Source organism: Asterias amurensis, chromosome 13, assembly GCF_032118995.1.
Source record: "Asterias amurensis chromosome 13, ASM3211899v1".
Lineage (NCBI taxonomy): Eukaryota > Metazoa > Echinodermata > Asteroidea > Forcipulatida > Asteriidae > Asterias > Asterias amurensis.
The window spans coordinates 8,266,417-8,294,407 of NC_092660.1; the positions used below are offsets into that span (position 1 = coordinate 8,266,417).

General features: G+C 40.0%; 3 protein-coding genes across 3 annotated transcripts; 1 reads left to right on the forward strand and 2 right to left on the reverse strand.

Moving 5' to 3' along the window:
• Positions 1-1,962: 1,962 nt before the first annotated feature.
• LOC139946160 (tyrosine-protein phosphatase Lar-like) lies at positions 1,963-12,380 on the reverse strand. The gene is made up of 10 exons (XM_071943780.1): positions 12,225-12,380; positions 9,995-10,118; positions 8,302-8,507; positions 7,408-7,613; positions 6,247-6,400; positions 5,752-5,843; positions 5,150-5,381; positions 4,548-4,835; positions 3,729-3,859; positions 1,963-3,122 (listed from the first exon to the last, which is right to left on the reverse strand). Exons 1-10 carry the CDS (start codon positions 12,289-12,291, stop codon positions 2,580-2,582), a joined length of 2,043 nt encoding a protein of 680 aa, XP_071799881.1. The 5' UTR covers positions 12,292-12,380; the 3' UTR covers positions 1,963-2,579.
• Positions 12,381-13,602: 1,222 nt separating this feature from the next.
• LOC139945990 (uncharacterized) lies at positions 13,603-18,771 on the forward strand. Its single transcript, XM_071943562.1, has 2 exons — positions 13,603-13,747; positions 18,156-18,771. Exons 1-2 carry the CDS (start codon positions 13,686-13,688, stop codon positions 18,769-18,771), a joined length of 678 nt encoding a protein of 225 aa, XP_071799663.1. The 5' UTR covers positions 13,603-13,685.
• A 4,088-nt stretch (positions 18,772-22,859) lies between these two features.
• LOC139945991 (transmembrane protein 69-like) lies at positions 22,860-27,941 on the reverse strand. Its single transcript, XM_071943563.1, has 2 exons — positions 27,829-27,941; positions 22,860-25,702 (listed from the first exon to the last, which is right to left on the reverse strand). The coding sequence occupies exon 2, from the start codon at positions 25,673-25,675 to the stop codon at positions 24,833-24,835; it is 843 nt and encodes a 280-aa protein (XP_071799664.1). The 5' UTR covers positions 25,676-25,702; positions 27,829-27,941; the 3' UTR covers positions 22,860-24,832.
• Positions 27,942-27,991: the final 50 nt, after the last annotated feature.

A 27,991-nucleotide genomic window follows, 5' to 3' on the forward strand; every position in this document is an offset into this window, starting at 1 on the left:
TTACGGCGTGGGGTCCGGGGCCCGCTTAGGGCCCCGTGAATTTTTTAGTCCGTAGATGCTCTCTGGTGCAATCTATGGAGTCTGAGGGACGATGTTCCCCCTCTCAGATTTAATGCCTATTTCAAGCTATGATGCACCTATTTTTGCTATCATGGTTATTGTACCTAAAAAACAACTCAATTAGAAGCTTCGTAATATCCATTTTGTTTCTGCATTCTAATGATCAGACGGCAGTTCATCCCTGGTGGGTATTAAAGATGAAGCCTGCTATAAAGCGGAACGCGAAGCCTTTTACGGCCTTGGGTCCGGGCCTAAGGGCTCGGGAAAATTTTGCATTCTAGATGCTCTGAGGTGCAATCTAAGGCCAATAAGAGGCATACAGAATGGCACAGAACATTTGTAAAATGTGAGCAGCAGTAGAACCTTTTGAGTTAACAGCATCTTCAAGTTCGGATCTATGAACCAAGTTTTAGGGGGAAAATCTGTCGAGGAGTGAGCACTCGAGTGCGAAACCTTTACGGCATGGGTTCGGGCCCGCTTAAGGGCCCGGGAAAATTTTGCATTCTAGATGTTCTGTAGTGCAATCTAAGGCCAATAAGAGGCATACAGAATGGAACAGAACATCTGTAAAATGTGAGCAGCAGTAGAACCTTTTGAGTTAACAGCATCTTCAAGTTCGGATCTATGAACCAAGTTTTAGGGGGAAAATCTGTCGAGGAGTGAGCACTCGAGTGCGAAACCTTTACGGCATGGGTTCGGGAAAATTTTGCATTCTAGATGCTCTGTGGTGCAATCTTTAGGCCAATAAGAGGCTTACAGAATGGAACAGAACATCTGTAAATTGTGAGCAGCAGTAGAACCTTTTGGGTTGACAGCATCTTCAAGTGCGGGTCTTTGAACCAAGTTTTAGGGAGGGGGGAATACTGTCAAAGAGTGAGCACGTAAGTGTGAAACCTTACGGCATGGGTCCGGGCCCGCTTAAGGGCCCGGGAATATTTGGCATTCTAGATGCTCTGTGGTGCAATCTTAGGCCAATAAGAGGCTTACAGAATGGAACAGAACATCTGTAAAACGTGAGCAGCAGTAGAATCTTTTTGGTTAACAGCATGTACAGGTGTTGATCTATGACACGAATTTTAGGGGACAAATCTGCCAAAGAGTGAGCACGCAAATGCGAAACCTTTACGGCATGGGTCCGGGCCCGCTTTAAGGGCCCGGGAAAATTTTGTATTTTTAGATGCTCTGTGGTGCAATCTTTAGGCCATTTAGCAGCCAAATGGCAAACAAAATAGAACAATGGGAATATTGTGTTCCAGTGCTCCACAGTTCCACAGTGCAAAACATGAGTTTCATGAGAAAGGTGGTCAAAAGACACGGGGCACAGTTGATACTGTGTCCCCCACCCTTCGAAAATGGGGTGGGGGTTCACGTTCCTTCCACTCTTTCAGGGGGAGGTGCAAATCTGTCAACGATGAACCATGCGTGTGGGAAGCCTTTACTCCGTGAGGTGCGGGCCCGATTAAGGGCCCGGGGAAATTTTGCATTTTAGATGCTCTGTGATGCAATCTATGGCCAATTTTGAGGGGGGACATTTGATATAGTGTCCCCCACCCTTCAAAAAATGGTGTCATCCTTTGCCCACAGGATTAATGCCCATATAGGGACACCGGGTTTCGTCTTACACGGGGCAAAACTTGGGCTTCATTTTAAAGGTGGTCAAACAGGTGGGGGGGGGGACATTTGATATTGTGTCCCCCACCCTCCAAAAGGTGGGGGGGGGGGGGGGGGGGGGGACTTGTCCCCCTGTCCCACCCCTGATTGACGCCCATGACTATACTTAACGTATAAAGGTTCAAGAGATTGAAATGAAAAGCTTCTTTTTTTTTACATCTCATTTATTTTCGTAATTTTAAAGTGAAGTTGAAAACAAACTTGAACAATCTCTATAAAACAAAAGGTGAGGTAACTTACTATTGTACGATGCCACAATGCATTCGAATTGCAATTATGTCTAAAAAATAAACTTACGATTTAGTCAAAAGACTTATATAAACAAGTGATTATTTAACCCCCCCCCCCCCCCCCCAGTGTTTGATCTGGTCAAATTGAAGACGTATAATTTTGACGTAATTAAACAAAAAATTACCGTCGTATGGTCAAAAACAAAAGACGTCTGTGCGGCCCCTAAATGTTGCCAGAGCCCTAAATGTCGCCTGACCTAAAATGTAGCCCCAAAACCTATAGTTCGGACGTAATTTATGTACAGGTTTGGGGCTACATTTAGGTCCGGGCTACATCTAGGTACATGCTTGGGGCTACATTTAGGTCCGGGCTACATCTAGGTACATGCTTGGGGCTACATTTAGGTCCGGGCTACATCTAGGTACAAGTTTGGGGACGTTTAGGGCTCGGGCTACATTTAGGGGCCTTTTCCCTTCTTTTGCAATTTTGTGACTGGTTTTGGGGGAGACGAGGATCAGACCGAATATTGGTGACGCATTATGAAATAGTCAAATATTCACCTTTGATTTTATATTTCGATTCTGGGGAAAAATAACGTACAATACTCCCCGCTTTTCTTATTTCAGAGTGAACATGTTGGCTAAGACAGTATAGCCAAGACCTATACCATTAGGGGAGCTAGGAGTAGAATCAAATGACGTATTGGAGATTTTCTTGAGAGGTATGTTTTTCTCAAATGACTCGTGTTGTGGTTGTTTGATTTCTGTGGGATTTGAAGGTTTACGGTCATCGCCCGAGGGCGGTACTTCGGGTTTAGTCTCCCCACAAGCCGGTCTTCTTGAATCTATGTGAAGCCGAATCAAAGAATCATGTTCCGCATCTCGATCATCGTCTGTGTCGCCATCTGACGAGATGTAGTGTGGTTTAAGCGGCTGATTGGAGACTACGTGTTGCACACGTGACACTGCAATGCTGTCTTCAACACTGCTAATGGTGGATTTAGTGGACTCCTCATCGATTGAGAGGCTGGGGCTAGTCTCTTCACAAGCCACTGCTTCTTCTTGACCTTGGAATTTGAGGTGGATTCTTGGGGTGTCAAATGTTTCTTTCTCCACATCACGGTACCTCGTTGGACTGTATGTCTGAGAAAATGCTTTACGCTGTTGTATTTAAGCAGAACAGAAAACATAAAGACGTTTACAATTAGAATCTAGATGAGATAGTTTTGTGCCAAGTACCTCAGAAAAAAACGCCCTAAAAATATGTGTTCTACCCAAACCGTCTCGCTGCCCGTTTTCATGAAGCGAAACAGGACCAACTTTAAAGCCTAAATTTATCAAATCTCCTCAAAAAATTGAAACACAAAACCCACAGGTTCTGATTACAATTTTCTGCATGATCCCAAAATCATTTTTTCAAAAGTAAATAGGTGGGCTACAGGAAGAGTGGGACTCCGCTGTGTCGTTTCAATGTTCTTGTCGATGCGTTCATTATTTTGATATAGGTGCCCATGCAGATAAGGAAGAGCTCGATGGGTGCATCGCATTTTTCACCCGTCACTTAGAAGAACATTTTTTTTGTGGTAAATTTTATGTCGATATCATTCGCTTGTTACACAACAAAGGAACCCACCAATCTGTCAAAGTTTTAAAATAGTTTTAATAGCATGATAAGTACACAATTTTGAGTCGAGGGTAAATTAACAGTGGTGCGAAAACATTCTTACGAGGAGGTTGAATTTTGTGTAACTTCTCATAAATACCCACCAGGAACGGATCGAGACTACTGAACGTCATGCTGCTACGCTGAGATTTGATCACGTGACAGGTCGCCATCAAAATCAAGAGCATGAAAGTGAGGAGTCCGACAGCCAAGGGTATAAACACTTGGTGTTGTTCTGGAAAATAATATCATTGTTATGCAACAAATGTTAATTACGGTTTTGGGGTTAAGTCAAACATTACTGACTACAATCTAATATTTGCGTTTTGGGTTAATCATTTGAAGATGACCTCAAATTGATGAATGTTTGAATGATGTAAAGCTATGATTACAATGTTGGTAAGCATGGTCGGGGGAAACTTACTGTTGTTTTATTTGAATATTCTTAACCTTCTTGTTAATCTTAACTTTTGGGCAGAAAGTTCACACAAATTAATATACAAAACAACTGCAGCGAGGGCAGCTGATGTTTAAACGCGTTGTGCACACTGGTCAGCGCATTGTGCCATCATATCCCATGTTGGACCACGCCACACGTCCACAGAGGGGTGTCATTTAAGATGGGTCATCAGTGATTTGGGTGAGTGAATGATGAAACTTAATTTATTAGGCGAACAAACTAACTTACAGGCAACAACTGGACATGTAAGAAACACACGTATAGATAAAGAAATCATTGTGGGGAAAGCAAAATAACCCCTCTTAACCTTTGGAAAAAGCTTGGAAGCAAATGCTGACAAAGGGGTTAGACCTTACAGGTCCATCACTGGTACCGGTGTTCATTGAAATTGCTACGGATGGCTGTAAATTATTTGTTATTGAGGTGGACAATTATTTTAGAAGTACACAAAGAAAACACTCACTCGATTGTGCAATGTTCAGGAGAAGGCTCGCTGGTAAACCATAGTCTGACACGTAGTTCCTCCCTTTGGCGATCACAGACACTTTAGCAACGTAAGACCCGGGTTCAAGATCTGAGATGTCAAGGAAGGTTGCGTTCTTGACGTCTGTCTGCCACACTGTTTGGCCGTCAGATTCGATGAGTACACGGTACTCGAAGCTGCACTCCTCGTACCCAGAGGGCGGTCTCCATTCGATGATTTTAGCGGGCAAAGAGGAATGCCTTCGGTTGAGATCTTCTGGTTTAAAGCCTGTCTTAAAGAGACATTGTGACAGTTTCAGTGGGATGTCATGGCCGTCTGAGTGGTCTATTGGCGGTGGACTTAAGTGCTGCATTGCAGATTTTGGGATCGAATCCTGGCCTGTCAGTAGCGTCACTTGTGTTCTTGAGCAATAAATGCTTCTCTCCACCAGGAGTACAAATGGGTACTGGCGAGAGCTGGGGATCGAACCTGCGATGGACTGGCCCCTATTTTGGTTAACTTTTTAGCAAGATGCATTGTGTTATGTTTTTAAAATGGCGCTCGTGCAAATAATAATAATGGGCAACTGGCTCTTAACTTACCGCTGTCTGCCCCCGGTAAAGATCTATGTGAGCTGGGTATCCCGCCTCCCAAATTATTTGCATACACGACAATGTCGTAATTGTCCAATCGGCTGAGAGCACGAACAGTCGTTGACGTCGATGACACATTCATAATGACAATTGACGTCATGTTTTCGTCACCGCCTTTTACTCGGTGAAGTCTAACTTCATAATGAATGCTCCGGCCATTCCAGTATTCCTTTGCCGGAGCCTTATGAGAGAAAAAGTTTTAGTTTTTAGGTTTCAGAATAGAGTTGCGAAAAATTCATTAATTTATTCATTCACATATTATTATTTATCATGATATAAAAACATTAGAACCATATCCCATGTTAAAAACACCACTGTTATCCATAGAAAATACCAAAGAACAACGAAATTTGTTATCAGAGATATCCTTTTAAATTGGTGTAAAAAGTAGCGATGCGACGGAATGTAATTTCCTGTTTTCCTGTTTTCTGTATAAAATTACCACTTTTGGGTACAGCAGCACCTAGTGTAAGAACCTTCCTCATAAACATTAATTTTTGGGGGATGAGTTTGAAAAAAAATTCTACCAGACTTGTGATGGTTTTACCCACCTTCCATTTGATCTGAACATCTCTGCTATTGAGGTTGTTACAGTCAAGTTCCTCATCAAAGGGAGTCAGCAATGCCGGACTCCTGGAAGGGGCTACAACGGGGGAAATCGTGGCGCATATAAATTAAAGGTTTAAAAACTTAAAAACCTTTAGTTTAGAACCCTTATAATATACAAATGTGCCTATAAAAGAACCGAATGTTTCAATATGTTTGCTTCGAGAGCTTTCGGAAAACATAACATTTTCATTACATTTCTATAAAAGAAACTGCTTTTTCGTTGAATAAACGTGCAGTGACGTAAAGCTTTCCATATCTGTGTTTTGATTGGTCAGAGAAGATTTTTCAGCTACACTTTCATGGATTGTGTGTGCATGCGGTGTGCATGCTGTAATGTTTGATGTACCTGTACTTGCATGTTATGTGTTTTATTTTTATATGAGTGGACTTGATGAAAATTGCCGTCTCCTGAATCCCTTATATACTTGATCATGTACCTGCTTCTTTGGTTCGGAAGATAAGAGTCGAGTTGTCTTTACTGTATCTCTTGCCTATTCTTGCCGATACTGCTAACATGTAAAGAGTGTAAGGTGTGAGCTCGGAGAGAGACACTACATTGGATTTAATATCGTCCAGTGATTCTTCATAAACCTGCCAATAAGTGCACAAGCATTAAAAGTGAATGACCTATACATGTAATAATCACTCTAAACTTAATTGCGATAAAAATCTTTTGTTTGAATCCTACGGCAGCTTTCGGTAGTACTCTAATGATTGAGTTTGAAGGGAAACATTTTGAGAAACAAAAATACATTTTCAAGTAGTAAAAATATATCAGTATTTATAGTGAACCTATTCGCTCCAGGTTTGCAGAAATCTCAAAAAACACTGCCACCTTTTGAAATGAAATTTTCGTTTAGTTATTTTTACATCCACATTTAATTAGTTATCTATACATTAAATCATAATTAAAGCCGTTGGACACTTTCTGTAAACAATATTGTCCAAGGCCCACACTTCGTGTATCACAACTTCTATATAAAATAACAAACCTGTGAAAATTTAGGTTCAATCGGTCATCGGAGTCGGGAGAAAATAACGGGAAAACCCACCCTTGTTTCTGCGCGTTTCGCAGTGTCATGACATGTGTTTAAAATAAATCCGCAATTCTCGATATCGAGAATTAATATTGTTTTAATGTTTTCTCAAAAAGTAAAGCATTTCATGTACCAATATTTCAAGAGAAGTCTTTCACCATTACCTTCTGTAAACCCTGTAAGTTATTTGTAAATCTGTGAACTTTTAATTTTTTTCTGTACCGAAAGTGTCCAAATGGCTTTAAGTCGAGTTGTACAACTCATAACAGACGTCAAACCAATTTTTGTACGAGACAGGTTGGCCTTTGTCAGCTGGGTGTTTATATCCCCCGTGTGGGAGTTTGTCGAGCTCCATTAACGGGAAGATCATAGCTTCTTAGTGAGCTCCCCTTCGTATCATAAAAATATATGTATTTCCTCCTGGCTTAACTGTATTGTTTGAAACATGTATATTATTATTGCCTGTTTTACAACGTTAATGTGAACGCAATATAAACCTTAAACCGTAAACCTTAAACAAGCAAATAAACAGAACAACAAGTTAAATTTTCATTTCTTAACCTTATTCGCGTCTTGAACGTCTCCTGGGATGTTCCACAGCGTGTAGTTAAAGTACACGACGGAGATACCACCGAGCCTCTTATCGTCCATCCTAAAATGCTGTTGCGTCTCACTGTCGTAAAACAGGGTCTCCGGGGCCAGTAGGCCCACTTTAATGGAGTCAGACGTTAACTCTGAGATGTTGATAGCAGGTGCGCTAATAGTTGCTGGGGATGAACAGGGTCGAGGTTATAAACAGAGATAAATGACTTCAAAAGCTTCAGTTTGTATAATAGTTATGCAAAAAACTCATATGGTGTGTTTGTGTTCGTTTGATCTCAACCTCGTTGCCTTTGGCCAGCACGCCACGGTCGCACGTTTCCTTACCATTTTAATAGTTATATGGGAAGGCGACACAGTCATGGTAAAAATGGTGCAACATGGACACGGCAATAAGGTTGCTACGATATTTATTTAAAAAAACTTCAGCCTTGATTGGCTTTATGTTTGTTTAAAATATACCCTAGTCCTAGTTTTGTTAGCTTTATCTTTTGTTGCCCTTTCACCATGGTGAGATTGCTGGCAATGTGTTTTGGTAAATATACATGCAAATTTATGGAAAGTACTTTATGGAAAGTGCTCAGACAACTCGTTCGTAGGACAATTCGACCGTCCGGACAACCTGTCCGATCCTAAGGACGGTTCAGACAACTCGACAGTTGAGACTACTCACGGTTGAGAAAACTCGACGGTTCAGCTATAGACAACACGATGGTTTGGACAACTCGACCGTTCGGACAACTCGACGGTTGAAACCACTTTGAGACAAGTCTGTGTATCCAAAGTAAAACAAGCAACATAAATAAATAAACAGCCATAAAAGGCTGAAACCAAGACTTCAAATCTAATTCTTACCATCATCGTATGGGAACACTTCAACAGTGAAGGATGCTGACGATTTTTCAACCAATGAAGGCTGCTCGAGTCTCGTAATGAGATAATACGATTTCGTTAATAGCTTTAGCTTCATTAAGTCTGCTCCATACTCAGCGATGAGGTAGTCTGTGATGCCCGTGCACTCAGTCTTCGTGATGTTAGTACAGTGTGGAATAGACCGCCAACTTTAGAAGAGAGACAAAAAAGAAGTTGTAAACACGGCATTTCGTGAAAACGTTTGGTTGGCCTTCTACAATTTTTGAACCACTTTTTACGTAGTCAAGATATTTTATCGAAAGTGCAATATCCCTGGGTATAAAAGTCCTTGATATCCTAGATTAGACCATTCCATGTAAGTGTGAGGGAGGGCAGGTCACATCAGAGCCGTGTTTTATTTTTGAGGAGCTGAACATATTATTTTCACTAACACACTTGGTGCACAAGATAGTGTGTACAGACTACAAATCTACCTTAAGTGAAGCCATCTAATATAATATGGTGTGCAGCCCCCCCCCCCCCGCCCCTGACAATCCAACTTTTTTGGCTTACTGTGGAGCCAGTAACTAGTTCAACCTTCCTGCATGTGTATAAGTCCTGTTTGTCATTCTTGGACTTATGGGTTTGGAGGAAATTATTTGCCGTTTTGTGGCAGTTGGTGTTGGTTCAGGGGGTGTTCAATAACAGTGTCTTAGTCAGGGAGGATTGCGACCAAACAAACAAACAAACAAACAAACAAACAAACAAACAAACAAACAAACAAGCAAGCAAGCAAGCAAGCAAGCAAGCAAGCAAGCAAGCAAGCAAGCAAGCAAGCAAGCAAGCAAGCAAGCAAGCAAGCAAGCAAGCAAGCAAGCAAGCAAGCAAGCAAGCAAGCAAGCAAGCAAGCAAGCAAGCAAGCAAGCAAGCAAGCAAGCAAGCAAGCAAGCAAGCAAGCAAGCAAGCAAGCAAGCAAGCAAGCAAGCAAGCAAGCAAGCAAGCAAGCAAGCAAGCAAGCAAGCAAGCAAGCAAGCAAGCAAGCAAGCAAGCAAGCAAGCAAGCAAGCAAGCAAGCAAGCAAGCAAGCAAGCAAGCAAGCAAGCAAGCAAGCAAGCAAGCAAGCAAGCAAGCAAGCAAGCAAGCAAGCAAGCAAGCAAGCAAGCAAGCAAGCAAGCAAGCAAGCAAGCAAGCAAGCAAGCAAGCAAGCAAGCAAGCAAGCAAGCAAGCAAGCAAGCAAGCAAGCAAGCAAGCAAGCAAGCAAGCAAGCAAGCAAGCAAGCAAGCAAGCAAGCAAGCAAGCAAGCAAGCAAGCAAGCAAGCAAGCAAGCAAGCAAGCAAGCAAGCAAGCAAGCAAGCAAGCAAGCAAGCAAGCAAGCAAGCAAGCAAGCAAGCAAGCAAGCAAGCAAGCAAGCAAGCAAGCAAGCAAGCAAGCAAGCAAGCAAGCAAGCAAGCAAGCAAGCAAGCAAGCAAGCAAGCAAGCAAGCAAGCAAGCAAGCAAGCAAGCAAGCAAGCAAGCAAGCAAGCAAGCAAGCAAGCAAGCAAGCAAGCAAGCAAGCAAGCAAGCAAGCAAGCAAGCAAGCAAGCAAGCAAGCAAGCAAGCAAACAAGCAAGCAAGCAAACAAGCAAACAAGCAAACAAGCAAACAAGCAAACAAGCAAACAAGCAAACAAACAAACAAACAACACCAGCCAAACTTACGTTTTCTTCTCCTGGCACGCCACTGTGTATGTAGTTATATTGGATACGTCATCCGGTGGTTCCCAATACAAAGATAAATCCAGATTGAGCAAATCTTTCATCACATTTTGTGGAGGCTTTAGGGCTGCATGCATGGAACAAAGTATTAGTCAATTATTTGCAGTAAATAGGTTTTGCGAAACATTCAAACCTGGACTGATTTAAAGCCCTTAAGTACACTGAACACTATTGGTAATTGTCAAAGACTTGGTGTATCTCAACATAATTATGCACAAAATAACAAACCTGTGAAAACTCAATTGGTCGTCAAAGTTGCGAGATAATAATATAAGAAAAGCACCCGTGCCACACGAAGTTGTGTGCTTTCAGATGCTTGATTTCGGGACCTCAAAATCTAATTCTGAGGTCTCGAAATTAAATTCAAATATTTTGTGGATAATCTTTCGCAAAAACTACGTTACTATAGAGGGAGCCGTTTCTTACAATGTTTTACACTATCAACAGCTCTCCGTTGCTTGTTTTAACTTAAAACGGGGTCAGATCTCATATAGGCCTAATGCAAATTTCCGTACATGAACTGGGCATCGACAGCATATAAGTTGCTTTAAAAGAACACTATTGGCACAAAATGAATTAATTTTTCTCACGAATAATGTCGCCAAAATTTACGACTTTGGGCACAAGTCGTGTAGTGGATTTTTTCATGAATATTTACGACAATATAAATGTTCGATGACCCTTCATGGCCACTTATTACATGACATTTACAGTTGAAAGCCAACATTATTTGACTTCTTGTCTGAGATTCGAACTTTGTCTTGTGTGCGCACACAAGGCAAAGTTCGAACTATATTTGTGGGCGGTGAGTCCATTTTCAACCGATCGCGACACAATTTTATTAGTCAAAGCATCACAATATTTTTAACCAAATACATTTACCAAAAGCAGGCCTAGCCCAACAGACTAAAACCAAGTGGTTATGGGCTTTGTCATTTAGTGAGACATTGTATTAAAGACATTCTGGGTCATTAAATTCAATAAAGGATAATGAAAACAAGTCCCTGAAGTTGGTATTAGTTTTATAGGCATTTAATATTAAATTTATGATAGCAGTGTTGTTTTGTGTGTGTGTATGTTTTTCCTTTACTCAATGCGCATACGGGGTACGAGCAAACGACGGTGGTGGGTATTTTGTTATTTCCAGCTTATGGTCCCGATCTATAAATCAAAGTGCTTGATCGCTGTAAAAATTTTATGAGTGCTAATATCTTTGAACTGACAAAAAAAACGCTCGTTAAAAACCTCGCCACCTATTTAAAAAAAAATACTTTTCCTCGTAGTCTCCTAAAGTGTCCAAAATAACCAGACACAGTTCAATGAGACTGAGGTCATAGATCTCCGTGCACTTCAATTAAAAGGCAGCTGACACTATTCTTTGGTAATTACTCAAAATAATTATTATCATAAAACCTTAGGCCTACTTGGTAACGAGTAATGGGGAGAGGTTGATAGTATAAAACACTGTAAGAAACGGCTCTCTCTGATGAAGGACCGTAGTTTTTGAGATAGAGGTATACCGTAGTTTCTCACTCAAAATATCAAAAGACTTCAGGCCTGAAGCCTTGAATTGTTAGACATCTGAAAGCACACTAAATTAATATGCAACAAGGTTTTCGTTTTCTTGCATTACTCCCAGTGCAGCTTCGATGACCAATAAATGAGTCCAAATTTTCACAGATTAGTTATTTTATGCATAATGTTTGGACACACTAAGTGAAATACTAGTCCTTGACAACATAATTACCAAAGGTGTCGGGGGCGATTTCACAAAGAGTTAGGACTAGTCCTAACTTAGGACTAGTCCTAGGAGATATACAAATTGCATGTTTAGTCCCTGAGTTAGGACGAGTAACTGGTCCTAACTCGAGATAAGACTAGTCCTAGACCCAGTAACTGGGGCGCTGTACTCCTTTTCAACAATTTTTGACTTTATCTGTCGTACGACAGATAAAGTCAAAAATTGTTAAAAAGGAGTACAGCGCCCCAGTTACTGGGTCTAGACTAGTCCTAACTCTTTGTGAAATCCACCCTATACTTCTGAATGTCGTAAGGGGCATCCAGCTGTCCGAATGCCTGTGTGCATTTCAGATGTTGTGATGAAACAGGTTCCATACAAAACTAACTAATGACTGGCATAATTATATTGTTCCTAATAAACATGAGATTTCACCTGAGCTTGGGTCAATCCAACCTGTGAAGACAATGACCAGGAGAGGACATAGAATTACAGCTCCCATTTTAGCTGTCTTTGTAGCATTGGTAGCGTAATACCATGTTATACATTCTAGCTGTAATGTTATGCATGTTTCCCACGCCCAACGATAACTATTTTGTGGACAGCTTTCAGCACAGAACATTGGTGAGCTTTGAACCTTTCTATATACACTTTGACTTTAGCTAATGACTATCAAACATGACACCCTTACAATGTTGAACACAACTTTGCGAATTAAAAAATTCAAATCGCAAAACAGATTCGGTGGGGGGGGGGGTGACGGTTGCCCTTTAATGGGGAAACATGCAAATTGAACATCGTGATCTCGCCCTCTAGCGCAACATGGCGGGCAACATAATCGCACATTGCTACGGGGAGTGGTGGCATGGCGTATACATCAAAGCTGCGAGGAACCAATGTGTCCTGCGGTACGCCAAAATGGTGTAGGCCAACCGCTACAAAACCAGTATTGGCACATTGAAGGTTTTCTACCATTTTGCCAAATAAATTGTGTGTGGCGCTACAAATTTAACCAGTATCGGCCCAGGAAAGGTTTTCTATCACTTTAAAAAAAAAAAAAACAGTATTAGTTGCCGAAATGGTTTGCCGCTGCAAAATCAGTATCGGCACAGTATAGTTTTTAAAACTATTTTTTGCCGAATTGGTGTGCCGCTAGTAACAAGTGGCCAAGTGTGGGTTTTGTCATCATTGCCGAAATGGTGTGCCGCTACAAAACTAGTGGGGCCTAGTACACCAGAAGGGTTTATGCCATTTTGCCGAAAATTGTGTGCTAGTGCTAAAAAAACAGTAAAGGCCTGGTATAGGTTTTTCTATAATGTTTGCCGAAATTGTGTGCCACTAGCTATACAAAACCACTGTTTTGGCCTAATAAAGGTTTTTTACTTTTTTGCCGCAATGTTGAGCCGCAACAAAACCAGTATTGGCCCAGTGTAGGTTTCTACCAAATTTACCAAATATTAATGGTGTGCCGCTACAAAACCATCTGTAGCAGGCCTAAAAATGTTTTCTACCCGCAAAGACTCTCCTGGTATCTCCCAATGATCTATTGGAACAAGAGGGCGTGCTCTCACATTGACTGATATCACTAGGCCTTCTGTGGCTCGGAAACAACTCGAGCTTGTAAATTCCAGCATTATAACTCCGGATTTTATGTAAGTTTGGAAACACTGTTTATGTAAACTGATTTATTGTTGAATTTTAAAATTAATCGTATAAGTCTATCCATAGAAAGCATCTTGGGATTCCATTCTCAGTAAGAGCGCCACCATTCGGCCGTGGTAAAATTTATTTACCACACGGTACCGCGCGCCGGCCGACGTACACACACACCGGAGATGCAGAATTCAGATGTAGAATTTTTCATTTTGACTGTCACTCTTTCTTACGTTTTATCCAATGGGAATTGCTGATCATTGTGCCGTTTTGGGCTGCAATAATGACCGACGATATCCAGAAAGGTATGGAGGTGTTGAACATCAATTTTAGTTGTTGTCATGTACAAATTTATGCCTCAAATCGTATACATTTCATGTACAAATTGAAAAATGTTTTCACCACAAAATGTGTTGACTGTAGGGGGGTCCTACTACTTGCCGTCAACTCGCCGTCAACTCACTTGCGCCGTCAACTCGCCGTCAACTCCTCCAATAAACATTTAAAATCCACAAAAGAAGCATAGCACTGTAAAGTATCAGCTCAAAGAGCATTCGCGTAAGTTTTAGGTCGTATTTCGGAATAAAAATTGAGTTTTTTTCTCGTGAAAATTTTTTCTCGAAGCCGAAAAACTGTCGGCCGCCATCTTGCTTTTTCACAATGATTAGTCTTGGCCCAAGATGTCAATGATTGGTACTTTTTTTTTATCAACACAAAGTCGTTTTTGTGAATGAATTTGTACCGAAAACCATGAGAAATATGTAGTTTAGCCCAGACTTAACACTTCCGTGCCCCCTTTTTATAGATTTTCCATGTAAATTTAATGAGTTGACGGCACGAAAATGAGTTGACGGCGAGTTGACGGCAAGTCGGTGAGTTGACGGCAAGTAGTAGGACCGACTGTAGGCGACTGTAGTGTACTGTAGTGTTACTGGGACTTGGCAGACTTAGTAGTAGTACTTGAGTAGTAGTAGTAGGCATACTGCCTGTTTCCCCGCCGGCGGGCCGCCCGTGCCTGACCCCGACGTTAGTAACTAAACTAGTGTAGTTATTGTCATTAACAGCGTTTACAAAGCAGCTACCAAATCAGTTTTTAATGTGTAAGTAAGTACGTGCATTACTTTATTTAACAACTTGACCCTTCAAAGTTCATGAAGTTCAACCATGTCAAGCCAAAAGTTGGCACCAAGACCAAGCTATGTATTGCTTGGTGCAGTGTTTTTTAACTTAATAATGTTAGTCAAAAATAGGCTGATGATGAGTTTGTTTGTATCGATGTCAGACAACTCATCTGTCGGACAACTCGACTCGACCGTTCGGACAACTCAATGATTCGAGACAGCTAGCCTCGACCATTCGGAAAACTTGACGGTTCAGACAACTCGACTTTGAAACAACTTGTGGACGGAATGGATGGCCAAGACAAGTCGACGGTTGAATGGTCGACCACCGTTACTGACAGTGACATGTTAACACGAATTTCCTGTAAATCCTAACCCTTACCCTAACCCTAACCCTAACCCTATACAAGTATTAGTAACCCTAACCCTAACCGACCCGCCCCCCCCCCCAATTCTAATCCTAACCGATCCCCCCCTCCCCCCTCCCCCATGCCCCGTGCTGAGGTCCTCATCACGGCCATCTGTCGATTTGTCTTGGTCCTAAATCAAGTTGTATGACAGTTGAAAAAAAGGTGTCGGGACACTTTGTACCTTTGTCACTTCGTACCCTGGACACTTCGTACCTTTTCAAGGTACAAAGTGACTTTGGACACGTCGTACCTTGGACACTTCGCACCTTCTCATGAGACACTTCCTACCTTCATACTAAAATCCTAAATTGGGATTTCTGCATCTTGATCAGATGATTAAGAAATAAAAGCAAACAAACCAATTATTACTGTTTTGTTGGGACCAAGGAGCCATTTTTGCCGGTTATTGAGTTTTTACGTCAAAATATTTGTAACAAATATGGGCGGAAGATGTTGTCCTTGGCGGTAATTAACTTCAACAAAATATTGAATTCACACTAAAAAGGACATAAATTTACATATTCAAACAAAAATAACAATTAAAGTATTTTTAATTTGTATCTCAATGAACATTAACTTACTGATGAGGAATACATATTTTAATGAACCAGTACGACGTGACTTGGCTGAGGGTAGGAAGTGTCTGACGTAAAATAAAAATGAATGGTCGAGCTGTCACAATCGTCAAGTTTTTCGAACAGTCCAGTTGTCTGACGTGTCTGAACAATGTTTGTATGGTGCCGACATTCCTGGTGCCAAGTTTGCAGGGTGACGATTTATTTTATTCACGATATATCGCCGACAATATATCGCAATATTCGATATAATCGCGATTAATTAAATTTGACATCATCAGTCTTCAAACTCCCAGTACAGTGAAAGTTGTAGAAGAGACAGTCATAGCATGAGAGAGGTGTTCTAATGACCTATGCTCCTGGTTTTACTCCAAACCTATGGGGTGCAAGATGTCTCAGCTAGGAAATACATCGCGATATTGTGATACTTAATCGATATCACGATATATCGCGATATATCGGGATGTATTTATATTTCGATTAAAACCAAATCGATCCGATATCGAAATCGTTTCCAAATTAGTATCGCGATATTCGATAATATCGTGATATCGCCCAAGCTTAAACTGCTGATAATGTTCCAAAATTGGTTCTTGAGAGAAAATATCAAAACAAATTAACACAAAAATTCTTGGTGACCTTTGACCTTGGCCACAGTTGCCCACCAACAACTTAAAAACTTTATTTTTTTTTAAATACAAGTCCTATACAATATATTTGGATCAAATTTTGTTTTGCAAACTCATCTCATTCATTGTTAGGCAACATTTTGCCCATTATGGTTGCCACAGCAATGCAAAGGATATTATGCATACGTACATCATGTATACAAGTTGCATTACACGTGTACATTGTTTCTATTGATCTCAAAACATGGTATAATTTGACAATTAAACCACTTTTTTTCAACAAATAGTGATTTAATCTGATCTTACGCCACCAAATTGGCAGATTACATCATTATTTTACAACAAAAGTAAAAAATTTAACTGATTGTTACCATTTTTTGATTGCAATTTCGGACAAGTACGTCCGACACTGCGAAATGTACGTCCGACACCAAGATATTAAATGCCGTTTCTTAAAATTCAAGTTTAAAAAACAAATGTCTTATGGTGAAGTGTATTAACAGAGGTCTGATGAATCCATAAATAAGAAAAAATTGCACTAAAGTTTGAACACATCACAGAGTTTGAACTACAAATGTTGGTTTTCATAAAAAGGCATTTCTCTGAGTAAGTCCGACACCATGGTGTTTTGGGCGAATGGCATCTATATCCAAAGATGTGGATGAATAATTTTTTGAAAAAATTACTTTAGTGACTGCCTTATACCTCTCTCCAGAATAAAAATTCCTTTTATTTATACCACTGTAATAATACACTCTGTTAAAGTGTCCGAAATGTACGTCCAACCCCGTGGAACTGCCCTGTGCCTGACCTGGCGATGGCATGCTAAGTCAAGCATTGTTTTTGTTGCTTTTCCAATAAATGTGTAAATTGTAAGAGACCTTTTCTTTGCCCCAAAAGCTACTTTTATTTTAAAGATTAAACATTTAGGCCCTATATCCCTCCTACAATCGGCGCCTTTTTGTAACAAGTTGATACACCATTTGAAACCATTCAAGTGAATGGTATTGAATGGTATGATAGCTGTGCAGACAGTTGGTTCTCCAAATGGTTTTGAATGGTGGTGCAGCTGGTACAGAATCCTATGAGGATTGTTTTAAGTGGTGCATCAAGGATCCCACTTTGTCATGACTGAGTGATACCAGGCGGTGTGGGGGTGACCAATCTGTCCTTGGCTACAAGGTTACCATACACTATGTCATAGACACTACAGGATTTGTTAAACAGCTTGCTGACCATCTGAAACCATTTGGCTATGGTAATGCACACAGGTACAGCTTATGCACAGCTCGAAACCATCTGAATGGTTTTAAGTGGTAGTACAGCTTATCATCAACCCTGCTCAAATGGTACTGCCATGTGTGTACAAAAAAAAAAGGGGTTGTAAACGTTAGTGAATTTTGAATGGTTTTGAATGGTGTATCAGTAGGAGGGTTAAAAGGATGATTGATAATGTCAATGACTCATTGATTATTGTTGTTGTATGCCATACAGTGATCGATTTCCCTTGTATAGCAGAGCAAATTGCTACACATCATGTAGCACTACCAGTTGCTACTCAAAAATCACCATTTGCAGGCATTCAGTGAGCACAAAACAAGTACAGTCTAAATATTTGCCTATTGCAAAAAATGCTGGACAAAATAGTTCTCTGCAATGGCGCTCTTGCTTCCTGCAATGGAAATATATAATAATAGACCACTAGTTCCTTGTCAGATATGTATCTTTTTTTCTTTTTTAAAATTTTTTTTTCTCTTATTAGGTAAAAGGCAATCCATTACACAAACTCATTTTGAGCTGGAATAAGTAAATTTCAGATGTTATAAAATTGCAAAACCCCAAAACTTCAGCCCAAAAAACAAAATCTGAACTTACATAAAACTAAAATGTGTTAATTTGAAATAGTTTTATTTGTTTGAAGAAACAAAATAAAAATCAACTTACAATTTATGTGTTTTGTTTCCGCTTATCTTGATAGATATGTCATCAAAGGTTATGTCAAAACACTAAAGTTCCACACATGCAGGAATAAGAAAAACTATGCTCTTTGGACCAAACTACTCAAACGGCCAGATTTCACAGTGAAAGAATCAACAAAAGTCTGCAGCAACCACTTCAAAAATGGCCAGCCCTTTCCCATTGATCCGCACCCGGTTTTGTTCATGAACGGATACGACACTCCTGATGAGACCCCAAAAAGCACACCACCAGTAAAGGAGAAGCGAGCATTGGACCTTCCTAGCCCACGGCCACCAAAGAGAATCAGAACTTTGCCATACGTTTTTATATACAAGTCCGTAGGTACTCAGGCTAATCCTGAGGAAATTGACGCATCATTGGATGACGGGCACAAAACGCTGGAGAATGATCACAGTTACGTACATCCCCCTTCCCCTAGTAACAAGCCAGCCAGTCAGGAATATGTGGCATACCTTGAAGATGAACTCGCTCGACTAAGCGACACCTGTGACAAACTCAGGCAAAGTCTATATAAAGCCAAGATTGACCTAGAAAGACGTGAAACAGCGCACGCCAAGAAGGCCATGGCCTCTGTTGTCTCTGCCCTTGGTGCCCCTTTAAAAGTTACCATTTGACTTTAAGATTTCACGATGGAAGTACCCTCCGCAAAATGAAAATGGCCTTGTCCTTTCATCATTTGCAAAGATGAAATTCCAGGCACAATGAAGGAAGGATTGCTGGGAGTCCATGCAACAAGAGTGAGACGTTAGAGATTCTCTTGAGGGCAACTGGTGCCTGCACCTATTTTACAGGAATTTCCACGTTCGTCAAATCTCTAGGCCTATCATCCCTGATGACACTATTATCGAGTGATGGACCGACCTAGAAACTGACAGATGTCCTAGACACGATCTGTCTGTTCGAGCAGAAAAAGAGAGTTTCGTGTTCGGAACGTGTACAGAAATATCCAGGGCTGAAATGCCTTCTTATTCAAAGATACTTGAGGAGAGCAAGAAGAACCCTCAGCCAACATTCTTGTGTCCAACTTGTGGTCGATTGTTTTACAAGAAATTTGTGTTTGACCGTCATGAAAAAAAGCACATTTCAGAGAAATACAAGTTGGATTGTGTTACGGCTGCAGTGGAATTCATGCAGGACAAAGTTGATGGCGTTATGAGAAATACCTCACAAAAGAGATGGGGAAAGAAGGGTTCTAAAGTCGATACAGAAGCCAACTCCGATGAAAAAAAATTAAAGTGTCAGGTCTGTGGAAAGGGTTTTACACACAGAAGTAACAAAGCAATGCATGAAAAGATACACTCTGACAAAAAACTGTTTGCGTGTGCCGTCTGTGGGAAATGCTTCTCGCAAAGGAGAGTTCTTGTCCGTCACGAGAAGATTCATCAAGGAACAGATAGAGTGGAGTGTGACATTTGTGGTCGGACGTTTTCACAGCGGAGTAGCTACAACAGACACAAGAGAATTCATGCCGTGGAGGAAAAATTTATTTGTAGAATCTGTGGGAAAGGGTTTAAGCAACTGAGATATCTTATCGAACACAAAGATCGACATGTGGCAAGCATGGATGAAAAGGTCTTCTCATGCCAATATTGTGGAAGAGGGTTCCCAAGACGCAGTGGGTACATGAAGCATATGAAAGTCCATAACAAAAAAAGCACTGGTGCAGGAACAGTTGCCAGGCATGAGGAAACTGGTAATAAGGACTTGAGCAGAACTGAAAATGATGATGATATTATTTTAGAGAGTGATGGGGCTGGGATTAATAAAAGTAGCAAATTACTGACGGTGACAATGACAAATTGTGTTGTCATGGGGGATGATATTGTTATCTCTGCAATAGATGAGGGTGCTGTTGCTCTTAGCGACGAAGTTACCATGGATATTGATGGAGTACAAACAATGGGGTTGGGAGGCGGAGCTGTTGCTGTGAGAGATGAAGGGGTTACCATGGTTAATGAGCCCGTTACCATGGGAGGCGAAATCACTGATACTGAAAATTTATCACTACTCGTCAGCAGTGAGGTGGAAGTTGGGACAATGCTGGATGATTTTACTGTGATAATGTAGTCGTGTTCAGGGTATGAATTTTGGGGGAGAAAATCTGCAAGACTGCAGGGGCTTGTATTTTAAATCTTTTACTGGACCAGAATTTATTTCTCAAGGGCAGAGCCCAATTTCATGGCTCTGCTTACCGCTGAATTCTGCGCTTACGATCACCAATCTCCGCTAATACATGTAGGTGCAAGCGCCGAATTTCTGCGCTCGCTGTGTAACTAATGTAGAATGCCTAGTAGCGTGGAGTACCCAAGTGCATGAGCCAAAAATTGCGAAATACACTTGATGTAAGCACAGAATTCCCTGCTTCCCCAAGCGGCGATTCCTTGCTTTAGGGTAAGAAGAGCCATGAAATTGGGCTCAGAATCAAAACAAGAACAAGCACCAAGAAAAGTCCGTCTCATTTGTGTTTAATGTGTAAACTGTGCACTTTGATGCTTAACAGAATGGAAAGATTATACTCCGTCTCATACATAGTCAACATTTGGTTTCGATGACAGGGCTAAAAATTACCATTAGACCACCACAGGCCCAAGGCCAATGGTTTTAGCCTCTGGCCAGTAAACTTGGGACCAGAAGTCCAGTGGTCTAGTGTTTTCAATTGACTAAAAGTACCGTACTGAATATCTTTAAATATCTTATCAATTGGTAAAAATGTTTCAAATGTGTTGAACATTGAAGCATACTTACAACCATAAGATTCAAGGGACACTTTCTTGGCTGCTTGTTTTACAAATCAAAACAGTTTTCATTTAACTGTGTAGAAAGTTCTCTCTGATATTGGATCAGCATTTATTTTACAAGGCCAGGGGTGGACTTCACAAAGAGTTAAGACTAGTCTTATCTCCAGTTAGGACGAGTTACTCATCCTACTTAGGACTACCCTTATGTTTTTAATATCTCCTAGGACTAGTCCTAAGTTAGGACTAGTCTTAACTCTTTGTGAAATCGACCCCAGAATGTTATACATCTAGTCTTGTAAAGTAGATGCAGGGGTGGATTTCACAAAGAGTTTAGGACTAGTCTTATCTCGAGTTAGGACCAGTTACTCGTCCTAACTTAGGACTATCCATGCAATTTGTATATCTCCTAGGACTGGTCCTAAGTTAGGACTAGTCTTAACTCTTTGTGAAATCGACCCCAGAATGTAATATACCCCCGTATGTAGTCTTGTAAAGTAGATGCAGGTCCAATAAATACTATAACCTACAAGCCCTGCAGTCTTGTGGATTTTCCCCCAAAATTGGAGCCCTCACACGGTAGCCTATTATTCAATTGAGAAGCGCTAGACAACCCTGCTTGTCCGTATGGGTGTTAACTAGCCCCATGCTAAATCACTGGCCAGTAGTTCAGTGTTAATTAAAAGCACTGATGTCCAGAGGGATGTATGTTGATCTAAGTGCTACAGTTGAGCAGAAATGCTGTATTTAAAACAAAAGTTAAATCCAACTCAAAAAGTATGCATGAAACGGTACTTTGATAAGTAACAATATTCTAGTAAGCAAAATAAGTTGTGTGATCAAAGGCAATACTGTAAGGCCCAGGGACCACTTTCATGCGATTCAAATCATAGGGCTGCCTAACAATTTTGCTAAAATTTTAGGAAACCAATTACCGGTATACAATCATACATGTAGTGGAATGGTATTTTAGATTTCAACTTTATTCTGTTATAAAAGCAGAATTGTTCCATTTTTAGCTAATTTTTGTGCTGAAGCAACTCTATTAATTTCATAGATCTACATAAGCACAAAAAGTAGAGAACAACAACAAAGTTATGCTTTCCAGAAGGTTACCAGCCACACTACCAGTTTTTGCTTTTAAAAAGTAGCTCTATGAAATTGGGCCCAGGGCCCATACAACTTTTCACTTTTAAACACCTCTTTCCTGCTTTAAAGGCAGTGGACACTATTGGTTATTACTCAAAATAATTATCATCATAAAAACGTTCTTGATTACAAGTAATGGGGAGAGGTTGATAAAATAAAACATTGTGAGAAACAGCTCCCTCTGAAGTGACGTAGTTTTCGAGAAAGAAGTCATTTTCCACGAATTTGATTTCAAGACCTCAAGTTTAGAATTTGAGGTCTCGAAATCAAGCATCACAAAGCACACAACTTTGTGTGACGGGGGTGTTTTTTTCTTTCATTATTATCTCGCAACTTCGACAACCGATTGAGCTCAAATTTTCACAGGTTTGTTATTTTATGCATATGTTGAGATACACCAACTGTGAAGACTAATCTTTGACAATTACCAATAGTGTCCACTGTCTTTAAAAAGAAATGAGCAGGATACCAGACAGAAATTGTACGTATTTTGGCCGGTAACCCAAATCTGGCAAGCATTGCTGCCAAGCTAAGCTAGTTTTGGGAAATTGTGCCTAGATTAACCTTAGCCTAGATCTTTGTGAATGTCATTAACTTCTCACCTTGAAGTAAACATTGTGGTTAGATGCAAGAGACTTGCTTCAGTGCATTCATCCACTAAACATGACAAATCTAAAGGATTTGTTCATTTTGGTTTTACCTATTTGGTTTTATCTATTCATTTTGGTCATTTTTATTCAACCCAAGAATTTTTGTATAAGAAAGAGAAAACTTTAAATAAACTACATCCAAGCAATTGAGATTATTGTTCTTGAACATTTCTTTATTACTTCAGTGTTCAAAAACAAACCTTTACATTGGCATCAAATTGTATACACATGTAAGCACTAGTAGTAACTGCAATCAGCTTACATTGCAAGGTAACATAATCCAAGCCTTAAATTTGTAAAGTGTTTTAAGATAACAAGCTGCTGCGATATTGTTCCCGGCATCTTTAGCGTACCACTGTCTCTGATCTCTTCTTCAAACATATTCTCAGATGCAGGAGGGTGGTTCATGGAGACAGGCAGTGGGAGTTATCCACTGCCACTCCCCCCCCCCCCCCCCCAAATGGAACTGATGCATAACACCTTAACAAATTAACTGCTGGATGATTTTGTCATCAGCTATTTTTAGGAAAATTAAATTGAATGAAATGGGGAGAAAACATTTTGTCACTTGCCCCCAAGACATGATTATTCAGTTCAATTTTGAGTGACATGACCAGCATGACAATTGCACTCTTCCTCTAGTGTCATAGCAATTTATAATCGCTGAAACTAAAGGGAAAACAAGAGACACATTTCAGTACTTAAAGGGTCTATGTAACTTTTGTAGGACAAAAATCACAATGGCCACAGATTATACTAAACTTACACAGTTTGAAGATAATGATAGTAGAAAGCTTCCCTGAAAAAAAGCTTCCCTGAAAAAATAATTTTCGTCTCATGAGACGAAAATTATTTTAATCGTTTACAAACAAATTTTCATGAAATTGTTTTACTCATTTCTCAAAAACTACAGCACCTCAGTAAGTAATATTTGAAGGGAAGCTTTCCACTATCATTATCTTCAAACCCTGTAAGTTTATTGTAAATCTATGAACATTTTGAAAAGGTACCCACAGTCCTTTAAAGGCAGTGGACACTATTGGTAATTACTCAAAATAATTATTAGCATAAAACCTTACTTGGTAACGAGTAATGGGGAGCTGTTGATAGCACAAAACGTTGTGAGAGACGGTTCCTTCTGAAGTAACATAGTTTTTGAGAAAGAAGTAATTTTCCACGAATTTGATTTGAGACCTCAAATTCTCAAGCATCTGAAAGCACACAACTTGGTGTGACAAGGGTGTTTTTTCTTTCATATCTCGCAACTTTGGTTGAGCTCAAATGTTCACAGGTTTGTTATTTTATGTATATGTGGAGATACACAAAGTGAGAAGACTAGTCTTTGACAATTACCAATAGTGTCCAGTGTCTTTAAATATAAACACAGTAAAATAGAAAAACAAAATTGGGTGAAGATGATCGAGTGTTTTGAAAAACACAAAAAAAATTAATACACGTTCAATTCTGACTTTAGATAAACTGTCATGTTTGTTTAGGTAGGGTAGTCACTCCTTGTTTATCCAAGTGAGGCTGTGTCCGAATTAATGGCTACAGCTATGGCTACGGCTGTTGCTAAGGTCGTACTAGAATTCAAGGGACGATGATGCTGAAATCTAGCTGTAGCTACCAATTTTGACATGGCCTGTCATCCAAGCAAGGCAATTGTCAAAATGCTGAACCGCCTTAATAAAAAAATACTGCATGCATCTCCAAAACCAAACCAAAGTGCCAAGGTGTACGCCAACCTGTCGAGTAAGGAACACCTACAACACCAATTGAAAAATTTACTTCACAAAGTACCCCAATTTTCCTTTTGTTTTTATCAAACAAAACACAAACACACCATACATGTGTATATTTATCTTCAAGTACGCGCTATTCCTCCAATCAGATTGGCAGAATGGAGTGGTGATAAAAACCTATATTGCACGGCTAATATCACTACCATGCGTCTTGTGTGTTCTATGTCAAGCGCAAAGTTGGCTTGAAGATAAATACGTTATCACACGCGTGCTCGTGGAAATACGGAAAATATAGCGCGTCTGCGTCCCATATCCCACTCGGCCTCGTTGGATATGGGACGCAGAAGCGCTATATTTTTCCGTATTCCACTCGCGCTTGTGTGATAACTTATAATGTCACTACTCCTCTAAAATAATTTTAACAATTTTAACAAGTTTTATCAAATTTGATCCATGCTCTGCAGAGATTGGCTCAAATATAAGAGAATACCCAAAGGTAACCCCAAGGGAAATCAATGCACCCAGTGATAAAAGAAGTCGAAGTGACTTAAACCATGCTGGATATACCTTTGTGTTTGCGTCTACTGCCCAAGCCATTAGCAGGCCAGTCATAACACACAACTGACTGGACTGCAAGGGCATTAGCAGCCCCAACCAGGCAATAAGGGAGGGTATAACACTGTAGCTTAGCGTAGACCATGTAGGCCCTTGCCCTTCGGTCAAGGCAAACCCCCACCTTACACCGCCGAGAAAAGATAAGATTGAAGCACCATAAGCCACCTGAGCCCACAGAATGTCGAGCCCAATTGTAGAAGTAGCGGCAGTGTACACAGCTGGAACAACAAACGGAACCAACCCAGCGATGCCTAGTGCTAAGGCTGGCCGTGGCACCTCCCGGAACCCTTGCCGATGTCTGCTAAAGAAGCCATTTAGACTATTTGAAGTATGGAAACTTGACACGTTAACATTTTCCAAAATTGAAGAAGTACCCTGTACGAGTCCAGGAAGACAATTAATTTGTCCAGGTCGTCTTGACAAACATGCAAAACTTATGACGTGCTTTCTCATCCTTGCAGCTCCTGTCGAAAAACCTGATGATTCTAAATGTTTAGATAAGACCATTGAGGCTAAGCAGCTCCGTGATCTTGATCTTAAGTCATCACATTGATAAAGTTTGGACTGTATGGGAGGCGATGCTCTTCTCGCACCTTGGAGCGCTCTCAGAAGTACTGTTGACATCATAACGAAAACTTATGATACCTAGAAGGCCTGAAAAACGCAAAATAATAAAAACGTCACTTGAAGTATTTATTAAAAATTTAGTCGCAATTGAAGATGACAAAGTACACAGCGACCCACTGTTACTTTCACTCAGGGGGCTTAACTTTTACTAAAAAAAGGAAAACGGTACAACTGAACTAGTACAGTACTTTTACTACTATACTAGTTTTTAGTTTAGTATTTAGACAGTTACTATAAGTGTGTTTATCTTCAAGTACGCGCAGAATGGAGTGGTGATAAAAACCTATATTGTACGACTAATATCACTACCTGCATCTTGTGTATTCTATGGTCACGTGCAAAGTTTGCTTGAAGATAAATACGTTATCACACACGCGCTCTTGGAAATAAGGAAAATAAAGCGCCTTGTTGGATATGGGACGCAGAAGGGCTTTTTTTCTTCGTATTCCACTCGCAATTGTGTAATAACTTATATTAGCACGGAGCAATAAATTTTTGCTCCATGGATTTAGACAGTTAATAAATAAGGGCATCCCAGGCAAAAGCCATAACATAAAGCAAATCCATGTGGTTTAAAAACATCAAATTGCCCCAACCACAATTTACATATTTATGTTATGGAAACTGTGATAGGTGTATCTTGATACACCTATGTGGAGTACACCTATTAAACGATCAATGATTATTTATAACTGTCTGGGTTTGTTTTGCCATTTACATATCGAGTATCGTGTCTCTACACTTTCGTGGGTGAGAGACGATATGATAGATAGTGATTCCTACAGTCTACACGGAGCGGGGGGAAGAGTTGCCCTATTCATGGAGGTAGCTACCTCCATGCACTACCCAAGCATGGAGATAGAATCAAATAAGGCAGGGGTTTTCTGATTTGAATCCTCTACTAATAAACTAGACAGCGAAGCTGCCATGGCGAGCTGCCGATCGCCAGATAGAACCATGGATGATAGAACCAATGACCGACAGAAAAACCAATTGTTTGATCAACTGATGGTCAAAGGGGTGGAGACATTGACAAGTATGACATATGAAGCAATGACCATTTAAGGTTTTCAATGTTTTAGGTCATTCAACTGGAACCAGTGATAAATTCTTTGAGTTTCATCTGTTCATATTATCTACATGCAAGCAGCAATATTTGATTGAAGTTTAAAATCTGTACATCATTGCAATAAGGAGTTATGACCATTTAAGGTTTCCATTGTTTTAGCTCGTTCAACTGGAACCAGTGATGCACTCTTTGAGTTTGTTCTTTTCATATGCATCTATTATGTAAGAAGCAATATTTGATTTAAGTTTTAAGGCAATACATCATTGCAATAAGGAGTTACGACCATTTAAGGTTTTCATTGTTTCAGCTTATTCAATTGGAACCAGTGATGCACTCAATTGAGTTTTATCTTAACATCTTTATGTAAGAAGCAATATTTGATTTAAGTTTCAAGTCAGAACATCATTGCAAAAATAAGGAGTTAAGGTTTTCATTGTTTCAGCTCATTTAACTGGAACCAGTGATGCACTCTTTGAGTTTTAACTTTTCATATGTATCTAATATTATGTAAAAAGCAATTAAGTTCCAAGTCAGAACATCATTGCAATAACTGAAACCAGTGACAGAGAGATTGATTTTTGTTAAATCATATTATTTCAGAACTTTAAGTTTGAGTTTGGTCCTTTAAAATCCAGATTTCAATGTTTAAGCCACTGTCTGTTTAAGCCTTAAAAAAAACTTTAACATTTGTTTTATTCCAAAAACTTAAAAAAAAAAAAATTATCCAAAAACTTAAAAAAAATTTTTATTTTATCCAAAAACTTTGAAAAAAAATTATTCCAAAAAACTTCAACATTATTGGAAAACATAGCTGAAAAATTACCAAAAACGACTTGCAAGTTTATATAACAATCCTACTTGGGCTTGTACTTGTATAAAAAAAAACTCAACTCAAAGACTGAAGTGAAACGTAAACCCAAAACTAACATTTCCACTCAGTGAGCGCGGACGGCCGGACAAAATCGGTTACATAGGCTCGCATTCTGCTAAAGCAGCTCGCCAAAAATATGACTGAACCCTCATCAGTATGATCAGAACAAGACAGAACATCAGCAAATTAAAATTCAGTTGAACAATTGTTTACCTCAGTCATGCCAGTGGTTCGATGTTTGTTGTGATTTGTTAAGATTTGTTATGTCACATTCACATTGTGCATGTGGTGGATTGCGTGTGGTGGATGTTCAATTCAATCGATCGAGCGTTTAATACAAACGCCGACCTCAACGGCAAGGGAGTGTGTGGTGGGT

What these genes read in the sequence shown, in the direction of transcription:
- LOC139945990 (XM_071943562.1), top strand. Translation starts at nt 13,686, where the DNA reads ATGGGAATTGCTGATCATTGTGCCGTTTTGGGCTGCAATAATGACCGA. An exon ending in GACCGACGATATCCAGAAAG is followed by an intron (nt 13,748 to 18,155) that starts GTATGGAGGTGT and finishes TTATCTTGATAG; the next exon opens with ATATGTCATCAAAGGTTATG.
- LOC139945991 (XM_071943563.1), bottom strand. Translation starts at nt 25,675, where the DNA reads ATGATGTCAACAGTACTTCTGAGAGCGCTCCAAGGTGCGAGAAGAGCA.
- LOC139946160 (XM_071943780.1), bottom strand. Translation starts at nt 12,291, where the DNA reads ATGGGAGCTGTAATTCTATGTCCTCTCCTGGTCATTGTCTTCACAGGT. An exon ending in TTGGATTGACCCAAGCTCAG is followed by an intron (nt 10,119 to 12,224) that starts GTGAAATCTCAT and finishes CCATGCATGCAG; the next exon opens with CCCTAAAGCCTCCACAAAAT. An exon ending in ACGTTCAAGACGCGAATAAG is followed by an intron (nt 6,401 to 7,407) that starts GTTAAGAAATGA and finishes ACTTATTGGCAG; the next exon opens with GTTTATGAAGAATCACTGGA.